Genomic DNA, 22,559 nt, shown 5'->3' with positions numbered 1-22,559 from the left:
TTTACATTAATAGCAAATCTGCCAACGGTAGAAGTAAATTACGAAATTGCATGGAAGCTTCTTGTTGAACGCTACGAAAACAAACGGTTGATAGCTTCGACATATGTACGAGGGTTGCTCAATATCAAGCCAGTAACGAAAGAAAACGCTAAAGACATTAGACAATTTGTAAATACTGCACGTAGTAATTTTCAAGCCCTTGAAGCATTGAATTTGGACAAACCTTTGCATGACGTACTCCTAACACAACATTTAGTAGAAAAACTTGATTCGACAAGCAAAAGGGAATGGGAAGCTGAGCAAAGTAGTGACTCCTTTCCATCGTTATCGGAATTATTTTCATTTTTAGAAGGTCGTTGTCAAATGTTAGAAAACATTCGTCCTACTCAATCTGAAGGTACTTATGACAACAAAAGTGTAGAGTCCAAAGCAAAAAGAAAGAATAACAGTCAAGTGAGTTCGTTTGTTACTGTGCTTCCAAATGCATGTAATATTTGCCGTAGCAAAGAAACGCATGCTGTTTTTCGTTGCCCAGAATTTCTGAGTGCTAACATTAATCAAAGAAAGGAGCTCGTGAAGCAAAATAAATTATGTTTTAATTGCTTAGGTAATAAACATCAAGTAAGGGCATGCAAATCAAGTGCTTGTAAGAAATGTAATTTTAAGCATAATACACTGTTGCATGAAGATACTACTCAGGAGGTTACTAACAAAGACAGTTCAAGCAAAACAAATAACAATAATACTAACGTACCTAAAGTTAAGGAACAGAATCAGGTTAAGGTTCAACCACAGGACTCTTATTGCTCATTTAAGATTAATTATGGTCAGCAAATCTTATTAGCAACAGCGTTAGTTAACGTAACAGACACTAAAGGTCGTTTTCAACAATGCAGAGTGTTATTAGATGCAGCGTCTCAATCGAATTTTGTAAGCGAAGCTTTAGTTCATAGATTAGGCCTCAAGAAAACGAAAAATCGTGTTCCCATTAGAGGTATCAATTCTGTAACCTCCGAAGCTCAGTACAGTGTTAAAGTTCATATTTATTCAAGAACATGTGATTTTAATGCAGTGGTCGATTGTTTAGTATTGCCAAACATTACAGGTTGCATACCTTCTAAGGATATTGATTACAGTAATTGGAACTTTCCAAAAGATATCTGTTTAGCCGATCCAAATTTTAATCGTTCGTCGTCAGTAGACATGCTTATAGGTGCGGGGTTATTCTACAGTCTCCTCGAGCCAGGCCAGAAGACTAGAAAAGGACATTATCCAGTTTTGCAGGAAACGAAGCTAGGATACGTTGTCGTCGGAAATATGCCTTCAATACCCGAAGAAGCCAACCAGTCGGTAATTTCATGTTTTGCTCAGATGGAGACAGACTTGGATACACAATTGAGAAAATTCTGGGAACTCGAAGATCTTCAGACTAAGATTTACACGCCGGAAGAAGAAAATTGTGAGAAGCATTTTTTACAAAATACAACCAGAAATGGAGACGGAAGATTTATTGTCAAATTACCAAAGAAGGAAGAGAATGCAGCTTTAGGAGAGTCTTACAACATGGCACTACAAAGATTTAAGCAGCTTGAAAGAAGATTGCTACAAAATCCTGAGTTTCATAAACAATATGCCGCCTTCATGGATGAGTATTTAAGTTTGGGTCAAATGCGAAAAGTTACAGAAGAAGACGTGAACAGCAGCAGCAGTTGTTATCTTCCACATCATCCTGTATTCAAGATGGACAGTACAACAACTAAATTAAGAGTGGTTTTTGATGCAAGTGCAAAAACGTCTAATGGCAAATCATTGAATGACATTCTTCAAGTTGGGCCAATTGTTCAAGATGACTTGTACTCCATTATTTTAAGGTTTCGGTTGTATCCAGTTGCATTTACAGCAGACTTAGAGAAAATGTACCGCCAAATATTAATTCATGATGAGGACAAGTGTTTACAACGCATCCTTTGGAGAAATTCAGTAGAAGAACCGATCCAGTTGTATGAGTTACAAACAGTGACGTACGGGACTTCGTCAGCGTCCTTCTTGGCAACAAGATGTCTGAAGCAAATAGCGGAGGAAAATTCCAAGGAATTTCCAGAAGCAGCAGAAGTAATAAAACACAATTTCTACATTGATGATGTGTTAAAATCAGTACCAAACGTGTCAAAGGCCTTAGAACTACAAAAGGATCTTATTAATATTTTAAGCAGAGCAGGTTTCAAGCTTTGTAAATGGAGTTCTAACAAAGAAGAAGTACTTCAAGGAGTTCCTGAAGACTTCAGGGAAAAACAACAGCCAATCATACTTGGTCAGCAAGACGGTGTTAAGACTTTAGGAATAGCATGGATTCCATTAACAGACAAACTTATAATTTCGAACAAAATTTGTAAACACGGAACTGCAGTAGAAAGTAATGTTGCAATGACAAAAAGACAAGTCGTCAGCATAGTGTCATCTATCTTCGATCCATTAGGTCTAATCGCTCCAATTGTCATCAAATACAAGAATTTCTTACAGAAGTTGTGGAAGACAGGAATGGATTGGAATGACCCATTAGACACAGTCCTACAAGTTGAGTGGAATCAATTAATGTCTTGGTTACCTGCGATGGCGAAGATACAAATTACAAGAAACGTAATGTCTTCAGAGAACGTTAAGGAAATTCAATTACATGGGTTTTGCGATGCAAGTGAAGAAAATTTTGGAGCAGTAGTGTACATCAGGGCTACAGACGAACAAGGAAACATTGAAGTCAATTTACTTTGTTCAAAGTCGAAGGTTGCACCACTGAAGAAGCAAACTTTGCCTAGATTGGAATTATGTGGAGCACTGTTACTTTCGAAGCTAATAGACAAAACGCTATCCATATTGAATATAGAGGTCAGTGGTATACACCTGTGGACAGACTCGACGATAGTTTTGTCATGGATCAAATCACCTCCCAATCGTTGGAAGACATTTGTATCCAACAGGGTGGCTCAAATTCAGAGAATCACATCAATTAATCAATGGCACCACGTGCCCAGTAAAGAAAATGCGGCAGACATAGTTAGTCGAGGAGCGGATCCCAACACTCTTATTCAGTCTCGAGAGTGGTGGCATGGTCCAGAGTTTCTTCACACAGCAGAATGGCCATGTCAAGAACAAAATGAGCCGGCTAATATTCCAGAAGAGAAGAAAGTCATGATAAGTTTGGTGGCAGTTCATGAAACAAGCTTTGTGAAAAGGTATTCATCGTTAAACAAAATGTTGAGAGTAGTAGCATATTGTTTGCGATTCAAACATAATTGTCTTTCCAAGAAATTAGAAAGAAAAACCGATAGTCTTGACGCTTCGGAACTTCGTTTAGCGTTACACAGATGTATCAAGATGGTACAACATACTACCTATCATCAAGAAATATTGAACTTGCAGCAACAAATGGAAGTTTCAACAAAGAGCCCAATCAAGGATCTTTTTCCATTTCTGGACACGGAAGGAATGCTAAGAGTAGGAGGAAGATTGGAACATTCAAACTTGGAGTACGACAACAAGCACCAATTCATCCTACCTGCAGGTCATCATTTCACCCACCTGATAGTCAAAGAAGAACATAAAAGGTTGCTTCATGCAGGACCACAGCTTCTTATTGCATCTTTGCGTACCAGATATTGGATTCCAAGAGCTAAGAAGATGGTCAAGGCAATAGTACTCAATTGTTTGGTTTGTTTGAAGTGGAGATCAACAAGTTCATCACAGTTAATGGGACACTTACCCAAGGAAGGAGTAAATGAAGCAAGACCATTTGTACACGTGGGAGTGGACTACGCAGGATTCTTTTATGTCAAGCCCACGATTCGCAGCAAAATTCAAATGAAAGTCTATGCAGCGTTGTTCATCTGTTTAGCCACTAGAGCAGTTCACATAGAAATAGTTTCAGACTTAACTTCTCAAGCCTTCATCGCAGCATTGAAGAGATTTATTGCTAGGCGAGGAAAATGCTTATCTATCTGTAGCGACAATGGTTCAAACTTTGTTGGCGCCAATCGAGAATTGCAACAATTTTTTGAATCCAAGACTAACAGAAAGGACATCCTGGAACACTCAGCTCAAGAAGGTTTAGAATGGAAATTCATTCCTGCCAGATCTCCTCACATGGGGTCATGGGAAAGTTCAATAAAATCCATGAAGTACCACCTACGGCGTGCAGCAGGAACAGCAAGTCTGACATACGAAGAGTTGAATACGTTACTTATTCAAATTGAAGCCATTCTAAATTCAAGACCATTGACAGCCATTTCCAACGATCCTACAGATCCAATGTATCTCAGTCCAGGACATTTTTTGATGGGAGCTACACTTCTCAGCCTTCCGGAACCAGATCTACTGGACGTACCTATCAACAGATTAGGAAGATGGCAACGGATTCAACAAATGAAGCAGCATATTTGGAAACGTTGGTCAAGGGATTACCTCAACCAGTTACAACAAAGAAGAAAATGGAAGTCAGCTCAGCCTAATCTACAACCGGGCATGGTCGTATTGTTAAAAGAAGACAATGTTCCTCCTCAAGTGTGGAAGTTAGGTGTGATTGAAGAAGTTCATCCGGGCAGTGATAATTTAGTGCGAGTGGCAACTGTGAAGTGTAAAAGTGGCATTTTTCGGCGTAGTGTTGCTAAGCTAATTCCTTTACCCCTAGAATATTAATTGATTGTGTCCAATCAAGGAGGGGAAGATGGATAAGCTTGCATATGTGCATTATTTTTATTCATATTAGTTTCATTTTTTTGTATATAGTTTAGTAGTGTTAGTGAATTCTTTGTGATTCTTTTAGTGATTTTTCTGGTGAGTTTTAGTGAGTTGTGTTTGCATTGGCTGGCAACAGTGCCTTCAGTGCTATTCAAGTTGTGTCTGTGCATTCGAAAATGTGCCGTGAAGTGCAACTAGGCAAGCATATTCATTAAGTTTCAGAAAAGCATATTTATTCATAGTCTTTAGAGAAACACATGTTCATTCATAGACAAGATTTACAAGTTCTTAACGGTGTTGTAGAGTGCTACTCAGTTTATGTGTGATCGAAGACAAAGTATGATGGTTAGCAAGCAACATGTGGTTTAGCTAGCAGCAAGCAACAATTACTGCAGAAAGAAGTTAAGTAATTCATTGTACTAATATTTAAGTATTATATCAGTATATTAACATATGAACAAAGCATGTTATATTTATCGTATTAACACATGTACCTTTAAATAAGAATTGAAGCAAGTAACATCTCAAATATTCGTCAAGTCTTATTTCTCGATCCTCCTGATATCTGGGTGAATCAGTAATATGGGTTTAATCATACAGTTCATTAGCTTTGGATGTGATATGTGTGATTTGTAAATAAAGTACATAAACATATCACCCTTCATACATCATCACTTTTTAAAATTTTTATCTTAAAGGATTGTCATTTCTCGTGGCTACTTATGCAATTTTGTCCACAGGCATACATGCAATTTCCAGTCATTACGCAAATACATTTATGTACTTAATAGACCTCGGCTAGTTGGGGGCTTCGCCACTAGACCCCCGTTACTAGAGCCTCGCACCACTAAAGCCTCTAATCATAATCAATTTAAAAAGAAATGTCTGGGGATTTGCCCTTAGACCCTCTGATATCTCATTTGATCGGCCTATGACCTCGTACCTCGTAAACCTACAACCATACCGAATCTCAGTTCAAATATCAAATTGTATGTAATAACATTCCGGTATCCCAAGACATACCGAATTTCAGTGCGAGTACATGGGGGCTTTCCCCCCAGCACACACATTTGCTCGGTCTACGGCCTCGCACATCATACGCCTGCAAACATAACGAATTTTTAAGGGGGCGCGGTGGCTCAGTGGTAGAGCTTTCACCTCCGGTGCTTGGGGTCCCTGGTTAAATCCCAGCTCGCGCCGTGTGGACTTTGTGGTGGACAAACACCGTGCTCGTGGGTTTTCTCGAGGTTTTCCCGTTTCCTCCCACTTTCCTAATTTCATTTATTTCTCATACTCACCGTCTCCTTTAGCCTAACCGGCATAATCGTGGGACGTAAAACTCAAAGATTTCATTTCATAACGAATTTTTGTTCAAATAACAAGTTTCATTTCTCTAACATTCCAGGATTCCGAGATATAAAAGTCTTTTCTCCCCGCCCCTTTTCTTCCCCTCTAAGACATACATCAAAAAACGCTTAAGTACATACCTAATTATTTCAAATGTAAAGTCCAAATACCAAATTCTATGCTCCTAACCTTCAGAGGTTCCCAGATATCGACATGTTATTATAATAATTACAATCCCCACCCTCTTTTCTTTCCATCTCTTCTCTTTTCCTTTTTACTAAAACGTCAAAAAACACTGAAACACATGTCAAATTATTTTCAATGAGAAATGCAAATACCAAATTTCAAGTCTTTAACCTTAAAGGATTGAACATATTAATACAATAATTGTAATCTCCACTTAATTTTCTTCTCACCCTTTTTCTTCCCTTCTGGGCCACATATCAAAAAAACGTTGAAATATCTAATTATTCATACGTATCTAATTATTTTAAGTGAGAAGTCCAAATACCAAATTCCATGTTTCTAACCCTTTAAGTTTCCAAGATATAGGCATATTATTATACTAATTGCAATAATTGCAATTACCACCCGTTCTTTTACTTTCTACATCTTCCCTGCCCCTTCTAATTTAAATATCAAAAAGCACTTTAACAAATATCAAATTATTTTCAATGAGAAACCCAAATACCAAATTTGAAGTATCTAACGTCAAGAATCATCATTATTTTCCACCCCATTTCCCCCCTTCCTCGTCGAATTTCCCAAAGTCCTTCCTTAGTGGTATCCTACGTCACAAAGCCTATAAACTGTCCAAATTTCACGTTTGTAGCTTAAGCGATTTGGCCTGTACGGTGATCTGTCACTCACTCACTCAGGACTTTGCCCTTTTTATATAGAGAGATTTAAGATTTTATGGGAAAGCCATGGATTTTGTCCTAAAGCCGCCAGTGTCTTAGAAACATAATAGCTTGGCTATAAACTTTAAGCAATCAACTGACTGAATTGCGTCTATATGTATTATGTAAAATGCCGCTTATGATATTTATTTTGCTCGTAATAAAAAATAGAAATAATGACGAAAATTCAAAGACATCCATGATTTTAGCGTAATGCTGCAGGAGTTCAGATCATTGAATTAATCATAAGAGCTGACTGTATAAGATAGACTACATTAAATTCCAATGTGGCACAAAGAAAATATGCAGCATTACTATGCAGTTTTTCAACGTTATAACTCATTCTGAAAATATTATCATAGGTCTCACAAACAATCGAGTTTTAATCCTAACTCGATTAATATGTAACAAAAGGCAGATCTATACAACTACTGACTTGAGATGAAAGTGGCATACTTGTAGTACGTTTAAAGATATACTAAAGACTAAATGATGGGGTGTGCGCAACAGTGGTCTAACCCCGAAAAATGTGAAAATGAGATTTTCATGTAATCTTTTGTAATTTAAATTGAATTGTCTTCCCACTGAGTTAGATAAAATTCACCTAGTCAATTTTATACATATGGATATTTTAGTTCTGGGTCTCAATCTAAGGCCTAAAATATTCAAATCAGGAGTCCGAATCTGAATTTCGAAATTTCGAGTGTGGATAGAGGAACCGAATATTCGGATCCAATATTCGAAACTTCGGATCCGGATCCAAGATCCAAAATTCCGGATCCGGATTCAAGATACAAAACTTCGGATCCGGATCCAAGATCCGAAATTCCGGATCCGGATACAAGATCCGAAATTCCGGATCCGGATCCAAGATCCGAAATTTCTGATCCGGATCCGAGATCCGGATCTTATAGGATCCGGATATCCGAGATCCGGATCCGTCTAGCCATCCCTACTTTGCATCTTAATTAAAGCTTTGGTGCAAGGGCGCCGATCCTGGGGGACCAAGGGGGCCCGCCCCCCAAAGTTCATGTGGGCCCCTCATTGTATTTATGAATATACAATATTTTGCATAATTTGAATGCAATTTGTCTTAAAATCCTCATATATATGCCTTCTGCCCCTCAAAATTTACAGAGAAATCGGCATTCTTGCTTTCATGGCACGGTGGCTGGGTTGTAAAACTCTTACCTTTGGTGTGAGGGGTCGCTAGTTCGATCGCTGGCCAAGTAAGTTTGTGGTGAACAACATCGAGTACATGGGTTTTCTCAGAGTACTTCCGTTTTCTCCCACATTTCCATTTCACCAGTTCTTCCATTATTATTCACTTGTCTTAATCACCCGTCTCTTTTAGCCTAACAGGCATAAGCCTGTGACGTTACACGGAAAGATTTCAAGATTACATTTAATTAAAGCTTTCTTACTATTGTCAACAGTAACCTCACATGTAGATAATTGTGATCTTGCTTATGTCGATTTCCGTGAAGTGCTACACCCTATTCAAAATGCATGTATTCGTTTAATATTGAATTCTATGTAAATACTACAATCGTACTCGTATTTCCCACTTGTACTATGAATTGATTTGGTTTTGTCCAGGGTATACTCATACAATATTCATATCCTTAGCATAATTTATAAACTACTCCAATTAATTAATTTATCTATTGAAAAAATTCAAAGTACCTTCATGACACAAACACACACACACACACACACAAAAAACTAAATTATTCTACTATGACTAACATGAAACTCGCTACACTTCATTTTCTTAAACTGTTTCTTCTAAATCTTTCCTCCCTGCAGTGGCGTAGGGAAGGGGGGGCCGGGGCCCCCCCAAAGGGGTCCGACAATGTACTTCGGTACTTTGACGTTCGTAATTTTTTATATATTTTTATGTTTATATATTTCTTTGTATCTAATGGTGTTATATGTACCTATAACAGCACTTGCCCCCCCCCAAACACACATCCTGGCTACGCTACTGCCTCCCTGGGAAACTAAACTTTCTTCTAAAGAAATTTCACAGAGCACATAACAGAACTGAAGTTTTCCATAAGCATTTAAACAAGAACTTAGAGTCCTTCTTCCTTATCATCTAAGTTAATTGACCAAAATGAAATGATATCGTAACACGCAACTTACATTCATATATACACGTGTTATTATTTAAATTATCTTCCATGTTCCTTCCACTACTAAATTGTATTTCTACTAACATTAGTTTCTTGGATTTCAGATTCTCGAACTACGCTTTGTATAAGAATTGGAATTCGTAGTCAACAGCTGTGTCCGTCCGTTCGTCCTACAATTTATAACATTTTCCCAACTATTACATAATATAACAGAAGCCACACACAACCAGTAGCCAACATCGAAATAAACAAACCAATCAATTAAAATATCTTTATTCTTCTTCTTCTTCTTCTTCTTCTTCTTATTATTATTATTATTATTATTATTATTATTATTATTATTATTATTATTATTATTATTATTATTATTATTATTATTATTATTATTTATGATTTCTTCACATATTATCATGTGTCGTGATCTTCTATGGCAAAGTTATTACCACGTTACTATCCTACAAGTAGTAGTACTTATTAGGGACCGTCCACATATTACGTCACGTGGCAAGGGGGAGTAGTTCGATCTTTCGCTACGAAGTGTGACAAGAGGGGAGGGACTTTACATCTTTGTTAGATAAATTAAATGAAATAAAAATGTCTTTATTGAAGCGGACGAGGTTCAGCCATGGCTGCTCTACCACCTAACCCTTGTCAAAATAATACAATATTAAACATTCCACATCAAAAGGAACGGAAAAAAAATAAAAGTAAAAGAATAAATCAGAAAATAAACAAGTCACATATGCAATAAAAAGTATCGATATTGTTCGATTTAGCTAAGTTGTAACATAAAACTGTACATGTCGTAAGTGCCAGAGGCCAGTCGCTGGGATTTCATCAAATGTGATTTTAATGAATTTCGAAATGAATTAAATGACTTTATTTCCGTGAGAGCTTTTGGTATCGCATTCCATACTCTCGGACCTGCTCTAGAAAATGATCCTTGCACTATCTTCAGTTTAAGTCTTTGTACATTGAATTTCTCACTGTTACGCGTAACGTGAAAGTGAATTTGTAACCGTTTTGTAAATTTACAATATAAATATTGTGGGGATTGAGTTTTAAGGATTTTACATATCAGACAACTATAACGTAGGTATCTTCTTCTTGACATTGTTAAAATTTCCGATTTCTTCCGATTTCTTTAAGTTAAATGCAAACCTAATGCACGAGTTCTGTATTTTCTGTATAGTTTTAGAATTGTAAACGGAGAAAGATGGTCCATATACAGCGTCACAGGTAAAGCAGTTCATTTTTGCTATAAATTTTGTTTTTATTCTCAGACTTACATGCAATATCTTAAATAAATAATTTTATTCTGTTCTTTTCTTTTTTATAAAAAAAATAAATATTTCTATTGTTTTGGGAAATTACAAACATATAGCCTTATATAAAATGAATCATGCAGAAGGGATTCGAAGACGCTGCTACACACCAGAATGACTAGTGACGAACTCTGAGTGCATTACAATACAACTCCGTTTTGTGGCTATTGCTGCATTGCAGTTACGGCACACGAAGCTTTTCTGGAGTTAGTTGTTAGCGATTCTGACCACTGCTTAAAAATACCCTCGCGTTCCCACTCGTATCCTTGTACCTGGAAATATAATTCAAAACTTTTGATTTGAATCACTACTGAGTCTACCCTTCTGAGGAACTTCACCCATCAAATAGAACAAATTCTTTTTCGTGAAAAAAATATTTTTCCGCGACGGAACAATCCACGATTTGCAGACCAAAATAAGATATTAAAAACCGAACTCGTTGGATTGTCATCTCGTACTGAATTGTTTGTTGTTTGGATTTGAATTTTACTGGAGAAATTGAGTTTATTCGCATTCTGGCACTGATCTAGGACAAGAGGAGTTTGAAAGGTTGTAGACTGCAGTTCAAAATCCAAAGAAGATGTTCGAAAACTTGTTCAAAAACGAGATGTCCTGTTCCTTGACGTATACAGCCATGTTGAATCTGTGGTCGACAAGAAGAAGAACTTCTCTGCATCGTCGACATTGCCAAACTAGAAGTACAGGAAGGCGGAAGAAGAGGTCGATCTCAGTACTTTACATCCCGTTTCATCTGCATCTTCCAGCAGTACTTTGTCCTTGATAATCACCATCACTGATCTAAAAGAACAAGTGTGATCTGTTTGGGAAACGACAGGGTTGTATTTCGAAGAATTAAGAGTTGTAATTAAACAACTTTATGGAGTTAAAATATTATTATGGTACTAAATACATTGATTTTCTAATGCTTTGATTTATTGATTAAAGAAACAAAACACTACAATTTTTTTCAGAATTTATTCATTTACATTAAAATGTTCTGTCATTAAAATTAGACTTGTATTCTAACAACCTCAAAATTAGCACAAAATTAATGAAAAAACAATAAGCGAAAAGTGTTACATGGCGAAGGGGAAAAATGAAAATGAAATGAAATGAAATCTTTAAGTTTTACGTCCCACGGTTATGCCGGTTAGGCTAAAGGAGACGGTGATGATGAGAAATGAATGAAATGGTGGAATAAAGAAAGTGGGAGGAAACGGGGGAACCCAGAGAAAACCCACGAGCACGGTGTTTTTTCACCACAAAGTCCACACGGCACTAGCTGGGATCGAACCAGGAACCCCAAGCACCGGATATGAACGCTCTACCACTGAGCCACCGCGCCACCACATGGCGAGTGACTAGGGGGAGAGGGGGTAAAAATTGGTCAAAAATAGCATTACGTAATATGTAAACAGCCCTTTAATATTAGTATTTAAGATTTTAGAATTCGGTAGTACGGTACATGTGAAATTGAAATTGAAGTGCAACGGTGGATCTATCACAGGGCCGGGGGTTGTTCACCAGCTTTTTAAGTGATATAATTAATTTAAGGTATTATTTATATATAGTTTTGAAAGTTCATAGGAAACTCATGATATACCTAGGGGTAAAAGTACGGGGGGACGCCATATTCACACCTTCAAAAACATTTGTACGGGGTCCCCTCAGTTAATAAAAAGAATTACAATGGGCAAAGATAGGCAGGGGAACGGCGTGACATCATACCGCAACCTACTGTCCCCTACCTTTTCAGACCCACTTTTACCCCTGGATATACTTATCATAGTTTGGGTTCTGGCTCCCCCCAGTTTTTGTATTCTAGACCCGCCACTGTAAAAGGATCACACCAACGATCCATAAGGAAATTGAGCGTGAAATATGTAGGTTTCACGCAGTGGGACGCAAGATACAGTGTGGGAACACGACTAGCATTGTGCCATAACAGAACAGAAGTGCGAAAAACATGCACAATGCTGTGTAGGTGGTAATTACAAGCTGGCTAGACGCATAGTCATTAACCATAGTTCTTTATACTATTTCCACGTTCATAGATGTCTACCTACATAAGGAAGTACCTTGAACATTACTATTCTTTCGTAAATTAATATAGTTTGCTGTAAATTTATAACGAAAATTATTCCCTATTTTAGAGTACATCATTTGTTCCTCAACATGGATGTAGTCCCATAGTCCCAACAATCTCTTTATAAACCACACACTTTTCACATCTTTTTCGTTCTCATTATTATTCAAATTTCTTTTGGATAAAAAATGAAGCTGTAAAACTGTCTTAACTTCCTATTTCTTATGTGACATGGAATTGCTTGGTAACAAAATAATTTTAAAAGCAATGTTAATATAGTAATATAACTGTCGGTATGTTTTGAAGGTTTATCAATAAATCAGACATATATATATGTTTAGTGGTATCTTATGTGACCTATTGCAGGTCACTTAAAAAGGTCACTAAGGTTACGTTATATTTTATCTCAAAGTCAATTGTAACATTTTATAATTTAAAAAAAAAACTGTAAAGCTATGTACTTTGCATCCATTAAAAAGCTAGTGAACTTGAGAAGTCCAAAGAAGCGCCAGGGCACGCGCCTAAAGAAGATTAATGGCTTAATTCCAAATTGTCATGCCAGACAGTCTGTATTGGTTGAAAATTTGCCAAGAAATGTACACAATCACATCAGGCGAATGAGCTACGACAGAGTTTGGAGTATTCCTAGAAATAATTTAATTTGTTCTAAATAATACAATCCTTTTAACAATTGTTTAGAACAGTGGTTCTCAACCTTTTTTAACTGACGGCACACTTTATAGACCCAGGACATCGTGACACATTTGTTTGATATTTTTATAATAGGCCCTAATAATAATAATAATAATAATAATAATAATAATAATAATAATAATAATAATAATAATCTCTTACAGTAGTGAAACCAATAATGACATTATATAGCGCTGAGCATTATTGCTACCGCTGGAGGTGTTCACTGGTACAGTCGGTCTCGATTTTAACTACTAACTTCCAAAAGGGTCTGTGACACATCCATAAGGTGTCTGGCCACATAGTTTCTGAGACACAATCGATTCATTAAACGTGACATTTGTCGTGATATCTCGGGAACGGCTCCACCGAGATCAAGCAAACTTTGCAAGCCATAGTAGATACACGATAGCTTTAAAACGAATTGTCTGCACCTGCGCAAAACTGCGCACAATCCGCAAATAATTGTGCGCATGCGCATATCTCGAAAACGTGAAGAGTGTGATATATTTTTTCTCTTGCTTAGTTTGAATTACATGACGCGTATAACATAATGCAAGAAAAAAACTGGACTCAAAGGTGAGCGTTTTCATGCAACTGAGGTGAGAAGATGTTGGGGGTGGTCTGCCCCCGGATTACACCCTCTAGTTACGGCACTCTGTCTGGCTTCTCAGTCATACATTTCCATTACACCTATGTAGAAGTCATATAGTTAACATTAATAGTCGCCATATTCGGGTCGTAGTGATATCAAGTACTGTAAGTCATCAATGTTGCACAACAGTATTGGTTTATTTTTTTTGCCTATTTTTCATACACAAAGTTTCTTTGCAATTCTCCATGTCCTTTACACACATCTGACATACTGTTACTAGCACTTTTGATATTTCGTGATCTAAGGTTTGGAGGGGTCCGTGCCCCACCCAACCGTTTTTTTTTTTTAAATACGAAACCCGTATTCCCTCATTTTACGTCTGCAATATCTGTGCACAATTTCATTCACTTCGATTCAGTTGTTCTTGGATTTCGGATGTCAACTTGCAAAATTTGGGGTGGGGGCTTTTGCCCCCTAATACCGTTTCTCCGCAGAAAATAAAAAAAACAAGTATTCGATTATTTTATGTGTAGTATCTACCTGCCAAATTTTATCAAAATTGGAGTGTTGCACTTCGGAAGTGTTACTTGTAAGAAGTCAAGGAATATCACGATTAACGTGATTCTCGATTTATTAGCATCATGCAAGTGGAACTTATAATATTTTAAAGTTATTCTCCATCTGTCCGTTACTCCTCAAGATAACTGTGGAACTTTTGGGGGACAATCAAGTTTGAAGCGGAGCAACAAGTGATTTTAAAAGTAATGTGAAGTGAAGTAACAAGTGATTTTAAAGGTGGTGTGAAGTGGAATGACAAGTGATTTTAAAAGTAATGTGAAGTGAAATGACAAGTGATTTTAAAGGCGGTGTGAAGTAGAATAACAATTGTATTTAAAAGTAATGTGAAGTGAAATGACAAGTGATTTTAAAGGCGGTGTGAAGTGGAATGACAAGTGATTTTAAAAGTAATGTGAAGTGAAATGACAAGTGATTTTAAAGGTGGTGTGAAGTGGAATGACAAGTGATTTTAAAAGTAATGTTAAGTGAAATGACAAGTGATTTTAAAGGCGGTGTGAAGTGGAATGACAAGTGATTTTAAAAGTAATGTGAAGTGAAATGACAAGTGATTTTAAAGGCGGTGTGAAGTGGAATGACAAGTGATTTTAAAAGTGATGTGAAGTGGAACGAGAAGATCTTCTAAGGTAATATTGAAAGAATAGATACATATCGATCAGTTTTAAATACCACGCCCAAAACTCTTCCCACTCAATTCCATAGTAAAGGAATAACTCGATTAGCGTGATTCTCGATTTATAAGGATCGTGCAAATAGAACTTATAATATTTGTAAGTTATTCCTCCAAACATCCGTCACTGCTCACCAATGGTGTATTTAAGGGGGGCTTCCGGGATTAAGCCGCACCCCCAAAAATGTTATTTACTATATTAAAGTAAATGAAATATCTTGCAGAATTTGCACATTTCCAGGAATAAAATTAGCAACCTTCCCCCACCCGAAACAAAATCGTAAATACGCCATTTCCGCTCACGATAACCCTGGAACTTTTAGGGAGCAATCAGATTTGAAAGATACCATCTAACAAGACATTAATGACGGTTTTAATACAAATACGATGGTTCAAACTTTAGACGGCCAGGTCTTCCTCCGCGTCACAGAATTGGAGCAAGTGTTTACGTCCCTAGCTGCCAATTGTACCGAAATTGATTTATCAACAAGACGCAAATAATATAATTATGAGGCATTAAGTGAGAATATCCTTTTGCCATATCAGTAATATTGCGGCGTCATAAATGACATAACTGCAATTTTGGGATGTTTCCAATCGCAGACGACTTTATTCATGGTTGTAACACGATTCTTTGGTGTTACAATAAACAATCATTCATCTAAAAAGACCAATGTTGTACGTTTTGTCCAACAGATCTCAAGATATATTGTTATGTGCTTCAAATTCTATAAGATATATAATTGTACGTTTAAAAGAATAATTATCTGTTATTTTACATAATTTTTGTGTGGCGACACATTTTTTTTATGTAAGCTTTCTAAAACAAAGAGTAAGCATTATTGTAGAATATGGTATTTCCTACTTACGTTCATTTTGCAAGGTATTTCTTACTTACGTTCATTTTCCAATCATGCAACATATAACTTGTAATCGTTAACAACAGCTTTATGTTATTCTTAACGTTTCTGCTGTAACAGACACATGTCATTGAAATCCAAGAGAAATCTTGTGGATTATTCCATTATTCTTAAAAATTCTATTGTGACAATCACATATGCCTTGAAACCCATGGGAAATCCAGTGGATATTTTTGTAACCAACTCGACGTCCAGTCTCTGTTCAGTCGGCCATTTATTTGTAACCAACTTGAGTTCGGTGTTCGTGGTTCGTTGTTCTACCAATAAGTATTCTCCTGGAGACCTGGACTTACCTAGGTAGGACGTTGAAGGACCTCTCCAAGAAGGGATTACAAATTGTTTCAAAATCGCTCGTCGGTCTCAATGATGAGATGAGCATTAGGCGCCGAGAGGTTTGGATATCTCGTCTCGAAAACCCCGCGGATGATCAGACGGTCATCTAGACCATAACGCACACAAATATCATTCACACACGCAACGAAAACACACTGGATTAAATAACACTATACTTATTTATTAGAATACCATTTAAAAATTACGAAGAGAAATGATCACAACACTTAACACAAAATATGTATAATTATCTTCATTACTAAAATCACACTTCGCCTTTTTAATGCACTGTAGCCCTTTATCACTTTGATTTATATATAGGAGATTATAAATGCTTTTCTTACACGATTGACGAACTTGGGGGATTAGCACTGGTGGAAACGTTGCCGGGATAATCCCACGTAGCAATCTAGTTGCTGCTCCAAACAATCCTGAAGAGTTGAGATGAGTCTTCAGCAAAATGTCTCCAATGTGGAATGCTAATGTTGGAGGGCGCGTTTATAATTTATACGCACAAGGTCTATGAACCTGGGACTTCACTAGTTGGGACTAGCCGTAAGAAAACGTCCTTCACCGGCTAATAGCTTGTGCCCCTTCATGACATTTTACTAGCCAAACTAAACTCTTTCCACTTTTCTCAAGAGTACAAACAGTTAATATCTTCCTACTTAAGTAACCGTACGCAATCAGTTGTTTATAAAGGGTGCATCTCTGAAAAGTTCAATGCTTTGTCAGGAGTTCCCCAGGGCTCAAATCTCGGACCGCTTTTGTTTCTCTTAGCAGTGAATGATTTGCCGACTAGAATTAAACATGCTAACTGTCTTCTATTTGCAGACGACCTCAAAATATATATTAAGGTAGATTCAATTGATGATTGCGAGAAAGTACAACAAGACTTAACTAACATTATGGAATGGTGTAATAAAAATAAATTTAAAATGAATGTAAATAAATGTAACTTCCTACGTTTTACACGTAAGAATAGTTATGTAGACTATACTTATTCGATTGATGGGACAAAATTAAGCTCTCCCAAGTATATCAAAGATCTTGGAATTTTCTTTGATCAAAATTTAACCTTTAAGCATCATATGGAAACAGTAACGAGCGAGGCTTATAGAAACCTTGGTTTTATCATGAGGCTAGGTAAAGAGTTTCGTAATGATTTAACTTTAATGAAATTGTACTTCACTTACGTTCGGTCAAAGTTAGAATATGCTACTGTTGTGTGGACACCAAATATGCAAAAATACTGTGATATGATTGAGGGAATACAGAAAAAATTCCTAAGACTTCTAACGTACAGGAAAACTGGGCTTTACCCGAAATATGAATCTTACAGAGAGTTACTGGAAAATTATCAACTACCCACTTTATACGAAAGAAGAAGATATAATGATCTAATATTTTTATATAAATTAATACATGATAAAACTGACTCTATTGAGCTGCGTTCGTTGCTTTGTTTTCAAGTCCCATCAACCAGAACGAGGATAGGAAACACATCTACGTTTTATCAAAGAAAGGCAAGAACAAATATCCTTCGGAAATCTCCTATATGGAGGATAAGCACTCTCCACAATGAAGTCGAAAAAGACTTCAATATTTATATATTTAGCATGTCGGAAAGTGTGTACTAAAGAGCAATTAAACAGGCATGTTTTGAAAACGGCATATAAGGAGCTCATATGCTAAAGACAATATGAATGTGTTTTTTTAAATTGTTTATTTTGTAATGTGTATTTCTTTTAATTATTTGTATATCTCATTGTTTTGTATTAATATGTATTTCGTTGTCAAAGGCAACACAATAATTGGGCCTAGAGCCTGTTGTGTTGTGCTTGAACTAAATAAATAAAATAAAATAAAATAACACAAAGTCATACTTAATTCCCGACGCGACGTGCGTGGTTACGGCTTCCAAACCTGGAGTCAAACTCCTCGAGCGTAAAGGTTCGAGATACGAGCTGCAATGGTTCATTGAAGGATGTTGGCAGTTCATTCTAAAAAACACTCAGTTAAATCACCTGTATGCACATGCAAACAGAATACGGAAAGGAATTTATGTTAATTTTAGTCCATTGGCCACGACGCACGAGACATTGCGATAACTCGGACGTGAGAAAGTGCAGATAACGAACTGGAAAAGCGATAAGGCTGGTGCCATTCCGGTGCACGAACATCTGGTCAGCTAGTATTTCCATAAATGATTAAAGAAATCACTTAATTCAGTTCCAAATAACTGCAGAATATATATACTGTGCATATTTATAAGTCAGGGAGAAACGCTTGAAATGGTTCGTCACTTACTGAAATGTTCTCACCAAAAAGCAATGTTTTAAATATATATATGAGAAAACAATGAAAGACTTCTTTGTCCAGTTGCGTGGTAAGGAAGTAATTCAAACCGAAGAAAGAATTTATTTGCGTCGCAGAATAAAGTATAAATCGAAAAAATATTCACTGTCTTTACGAAATATACAGAGCGTCCACAAAAAATACTCCTATAACCAGATGGCGGTTATATTTTCATTACTAATATTCGATTACAGAACCTGTATTATATTTTGTCATTTATAATAATGTAATTAATATGGTTGTTTTATAGTATAAAGGTAACAAAGAAAGTTCTGTCGCTTTTTCACCCACCACCTTCCAACATCGATATGTCACCTAAGACGTACCTGGAAGATCAAAATAGTCTCCATCAGCATCGACGACCTTCTGTCAACGTTCTGGAAGGCCATGGATTCCATCGCGCTAGAACTTGGTGCGCCGTGAAGAGAAGAAGGTATCAAGTGCATTTTGTACCTCTACTAGAAATTTAAATGGAGTCCTCTAAGGTGATTGTCCAAGGAATGGAATAGGTAATAATCGGACAGTGCAATGTCTGGGGAGTACGGCAGATGCAATAGTGTTTCCAATCCAAAGCGTAGGATGTTGTCCTGGGTCACCCTAGCCACGTGGGGTGTAGCATTGTCCTGTAACAAGAGGACCACTTTGCTCGAGAGTTTTGAGTTTTTCTTGAACACGGCTCAACTGCTGACAGTACACATTGCATTGATGCTCTGACCAGCTGGTAGCAGTTCCCGATGCACGGTGACTCGAGCAGTCCACCAAACACACAGGAGGTCCTTCTTCTGGTGCAATGCTGGTTTCGGCTGTTTTGGGATCGGTTCATGGAATGCTAACCAATGATGACGGCGTTGTGGAGCTTCATACAGATGCACTTTGCATCACATGTCAACATGCTGTCCAGAAATGGCTCCTTCCTCAGACAAGACAGCAAGGAAACACATGTATCTTCTCGCGTTGTCTTTTGGCCCGGAGTCAAATCATTTGGGATCCATCGACCCAATTTGTAGTGCTTCCTAAGTTGACAGAGGTGCTGCCGAATGGTTTCTCCACTTACGCTGAATTGTAGTCCCAGTTCCTAATATGTGTGGCCACTTTTCGTCTCAATTGATGCCCGAAGATCTTCATTTTGTACATGTGTTAATCTTCAGGCACACGGTGGGTCTTTGAGTGTTTCGTCAACGTCCTTAAACCTGTTAAACCACCACTACACTGTCTACATAGTGATGTGAGCCTTGCCAAAGGCCTAGCATATCTTCCGCCCTGCTGCAGCGGCGTTTGAACCCAGTTTGAACTCATACAGCATGCACGCTCTTATGACACTCTGTGGAGGTCCCATGTTCACTCTGTCCTTACGCAAGTTCACGGTGTAACTGAACTGCCGCAACCAGGTAGTATATTGAATATAATCCAACAACAACTGACCTTCACCTTATCTTCATTCGCATTCAAGTCACGGTGTGAAGCCAATTGAACACAGACGTCTACAAAAAAGCCACAGAACTTTCTTGCTTACCCTTATAAAAGTGATAATTAAAAGTAGTAAACTATTTTGCAGAGAACTACAAACGTCAGTAGGTTCACAACAAATCAGTGTGCTTTGATTACATGTGTCTTGATTTATCGCAGTTAAGAGATCAGACCGAACAGGTAATATCCAAACAACTTTGGACACAAATAATATGATTAAAAGGGTAGGGAGATTGTAATATCAATTGCGATTATTGAGAAGTTCTACAACTTTCGATTCTATTAATATCAACTGAGAAGTATCATGTTTTAATATTCAGTTAATGCTGATATGAATAGAACTATCTAAATAGTTGAACATTCAATGAAAATTCAAAAGTAAAATGTACCGGGTAGGCTGAAATACTGGAATCATAGAAAGATTATACATCATTTTCAGTGAGTCTTGATATTCAAAGCATTCTCCAAATTGGATGATGATTTTGATTCGTTAGCCATTGTTTGAAGATAAGACAGAAACAAAAGAAAGTATTCTTTCGTTAAAGTCATACGTGAGAGAGAAAAAATTCTCCAACTCTGCTCGGAATGTTTTACAGGCATGTATCCAAGGATGTTATAAAATAGAGGATCTGCTCATACGTATCTTCATCGTATGAGCTCAATAAAGCCGAAAAACAACCGACCATCGTCTGAGCCGGCACGTCTGATTGGCTACTCTCGTTTCCGCCATGATTGTTGGCTCGAAACATTGCGATCTTAGTGGCGCGGAGTGGGCAGAGTAGGTGTGGCAAAGATGTGACGTATGGCTTCACAATTTTGTTGTATGGGCAGATCCTCTATTTTATAAAATCCTTGTATATATTAAAGTTCAAGTTCACTGGGTGGTGTTTTGACTTCAGGAGGACCATCGGCGATCAAATAGATAGTCTCAAAGATTTTGCTTACCTACAGCGAGAAGAGAGAAAGGCAGAAAAAAAAAAGTACCATACCCATTTCGCGAAGAAAATCAAATAAAATGTTTATCTTTTCCTTTGTGTTACGCGTTTGAAAACCCAAACAAAATTTTGGAACATTTTTTCTTTATCTCGTGTGCCTTAGAGAAATATACTTCTTTCTATCTTTTCTGTACAAGTCCTAAGGAGATGTTTGTTGTTTATTCCTTGAGGTTTAACATCCGTTTTCAGGAATGATACTATACAGCTTAAGTTGGTATCCAACCATTGTAATATGTTCAATGCTCCCACACCGAGAATCGAAAAAAAAAAATACACGCATGTGCATTAGACCCTAGGCCAACTGGAAGGGCTATTGGAAGACCGTCTAATTTTGGACACCAAAAAGATGTCGAATTCACTGTTTTCTAACGTTTGGACTATAATATAAACGTCTGTCCTTACCTGTTACGTTTGTTCCGGGCGGCCTCATCTTTTTCATGTATCTTCCAGACTGCAATAGTTCCATTAATTCATCAGACTGTGCATCTTGAGACCTTAAATAATAAATAATAATTGATAATTATTAGAATTATGAATATTTAAGTTTTCAAAGAATTAAGAACTAAATCTTAAGCCCTTATTAAATTTATGTATGGAACATATAAATTGCAACTGTGCCATAATTATTATTATCTTATACATAACTGAGAAGCTCCTTCTTCATAAGAGTACGTACGTTCCATAGCTTTGAATTAGGCTTAACGCAAGTACAAGATCAAACATAAACACTCTACTTACTCTTGACATATTTATTGGACTATACTTTCATATTTCCACCTGAGAGTTTTCGTTACCAATAATGTTCCAAGCAAATCCTCACATTAACCTAAGGGGGCGCGGTGGCTCAGTGGTAGAGCGTTCACCTCCGGAGCTTGGGGTCCCTGCTTCGCCGTGTGGACTTTGTGGTAGACAAACACCGTGCTCGTGGGTTTTCTCGGGGTTCTCCCGTTTCCTCCCACTTTCTTCATTCCACCATTTCACTCATCTCCCATTATCACCGTCTCCTTTAGCTTAACCGGCATAACGTAGGACGTAAAACTTAAAGATATCATTTCACTTTTTTCACATTAACATAACCAAATTTGATATAGAGATTCCAATCCATGAGACAACACGAGAGATTCTTAAATTTACCTATCCATTTTGATTTTTTGCTACCCAACATGATTTGTTTGCAAAGAATCTATCCTAACAACCATTATTCAATACAAATGTATGCGCCAGTATTCCGTAACAATTTGTGTTTGTAGTCTCATTCCCAATAATAATAATAATAATAATAATAATAATAATAATAATAATAATAATAATAATAATAATAATAATAATAATAATAATAATAATAATAAAACTTTATTTTGCGTGCTGGAAACAGCTAAACCACAGCAAGAATAGAGCACTTGGTCTTATTATACATTATTTTAGC

At 37.0% G+C, this 22,559-nt stretch overlaps 1 protein-coding gene across 3 annotated transcripts in view; it reads right to left on the bottom strand.

The window, feature by feature from the left end:
* The window catches only part of LOC145671258 (glutamate-gated chloride channel-like), a 186,589-nt gene that overhangs the window by 94,610 nt on the left and 69,420 nt on the right, over window positions 1-22,559 (bottom strand). For all 3 annotated transcript variants that reach the window (XM_081740201.1, XM_081740191.1, XM_081740181.1), the window contains exon 2: window positions 21,536-21,627. In XM_081740201.1, coding sequence (XP_081596327.1) covers window positions 21,536-21,599 — 64 coding nt within the window. In that variant the 5' untranslated portion in view covers window positions 21,600-21,627. The remainder of the gene's footprint in view (window positions 1-21,535; window positions 21,628-22,559) is intronic.

This window comes from Thermobia domestica, chromosome 2 (assembly GCF_964235325.1).
Source record: "Thermobia domestica chromosome 2, izTheDome1.hap1.1, whole genome shotgun sequence".
NCBI lineage: Eukaryota > Metazoa > Arthropoda > Insecta > Zygentoma > Lepismatidae > Thermobia > Thermobia domestica.
The sequence above is the reverse complement of the archived record's forward strand: the minus strand, read 5'-3'. Positions and strand labels throughout refer to the sequence as shown.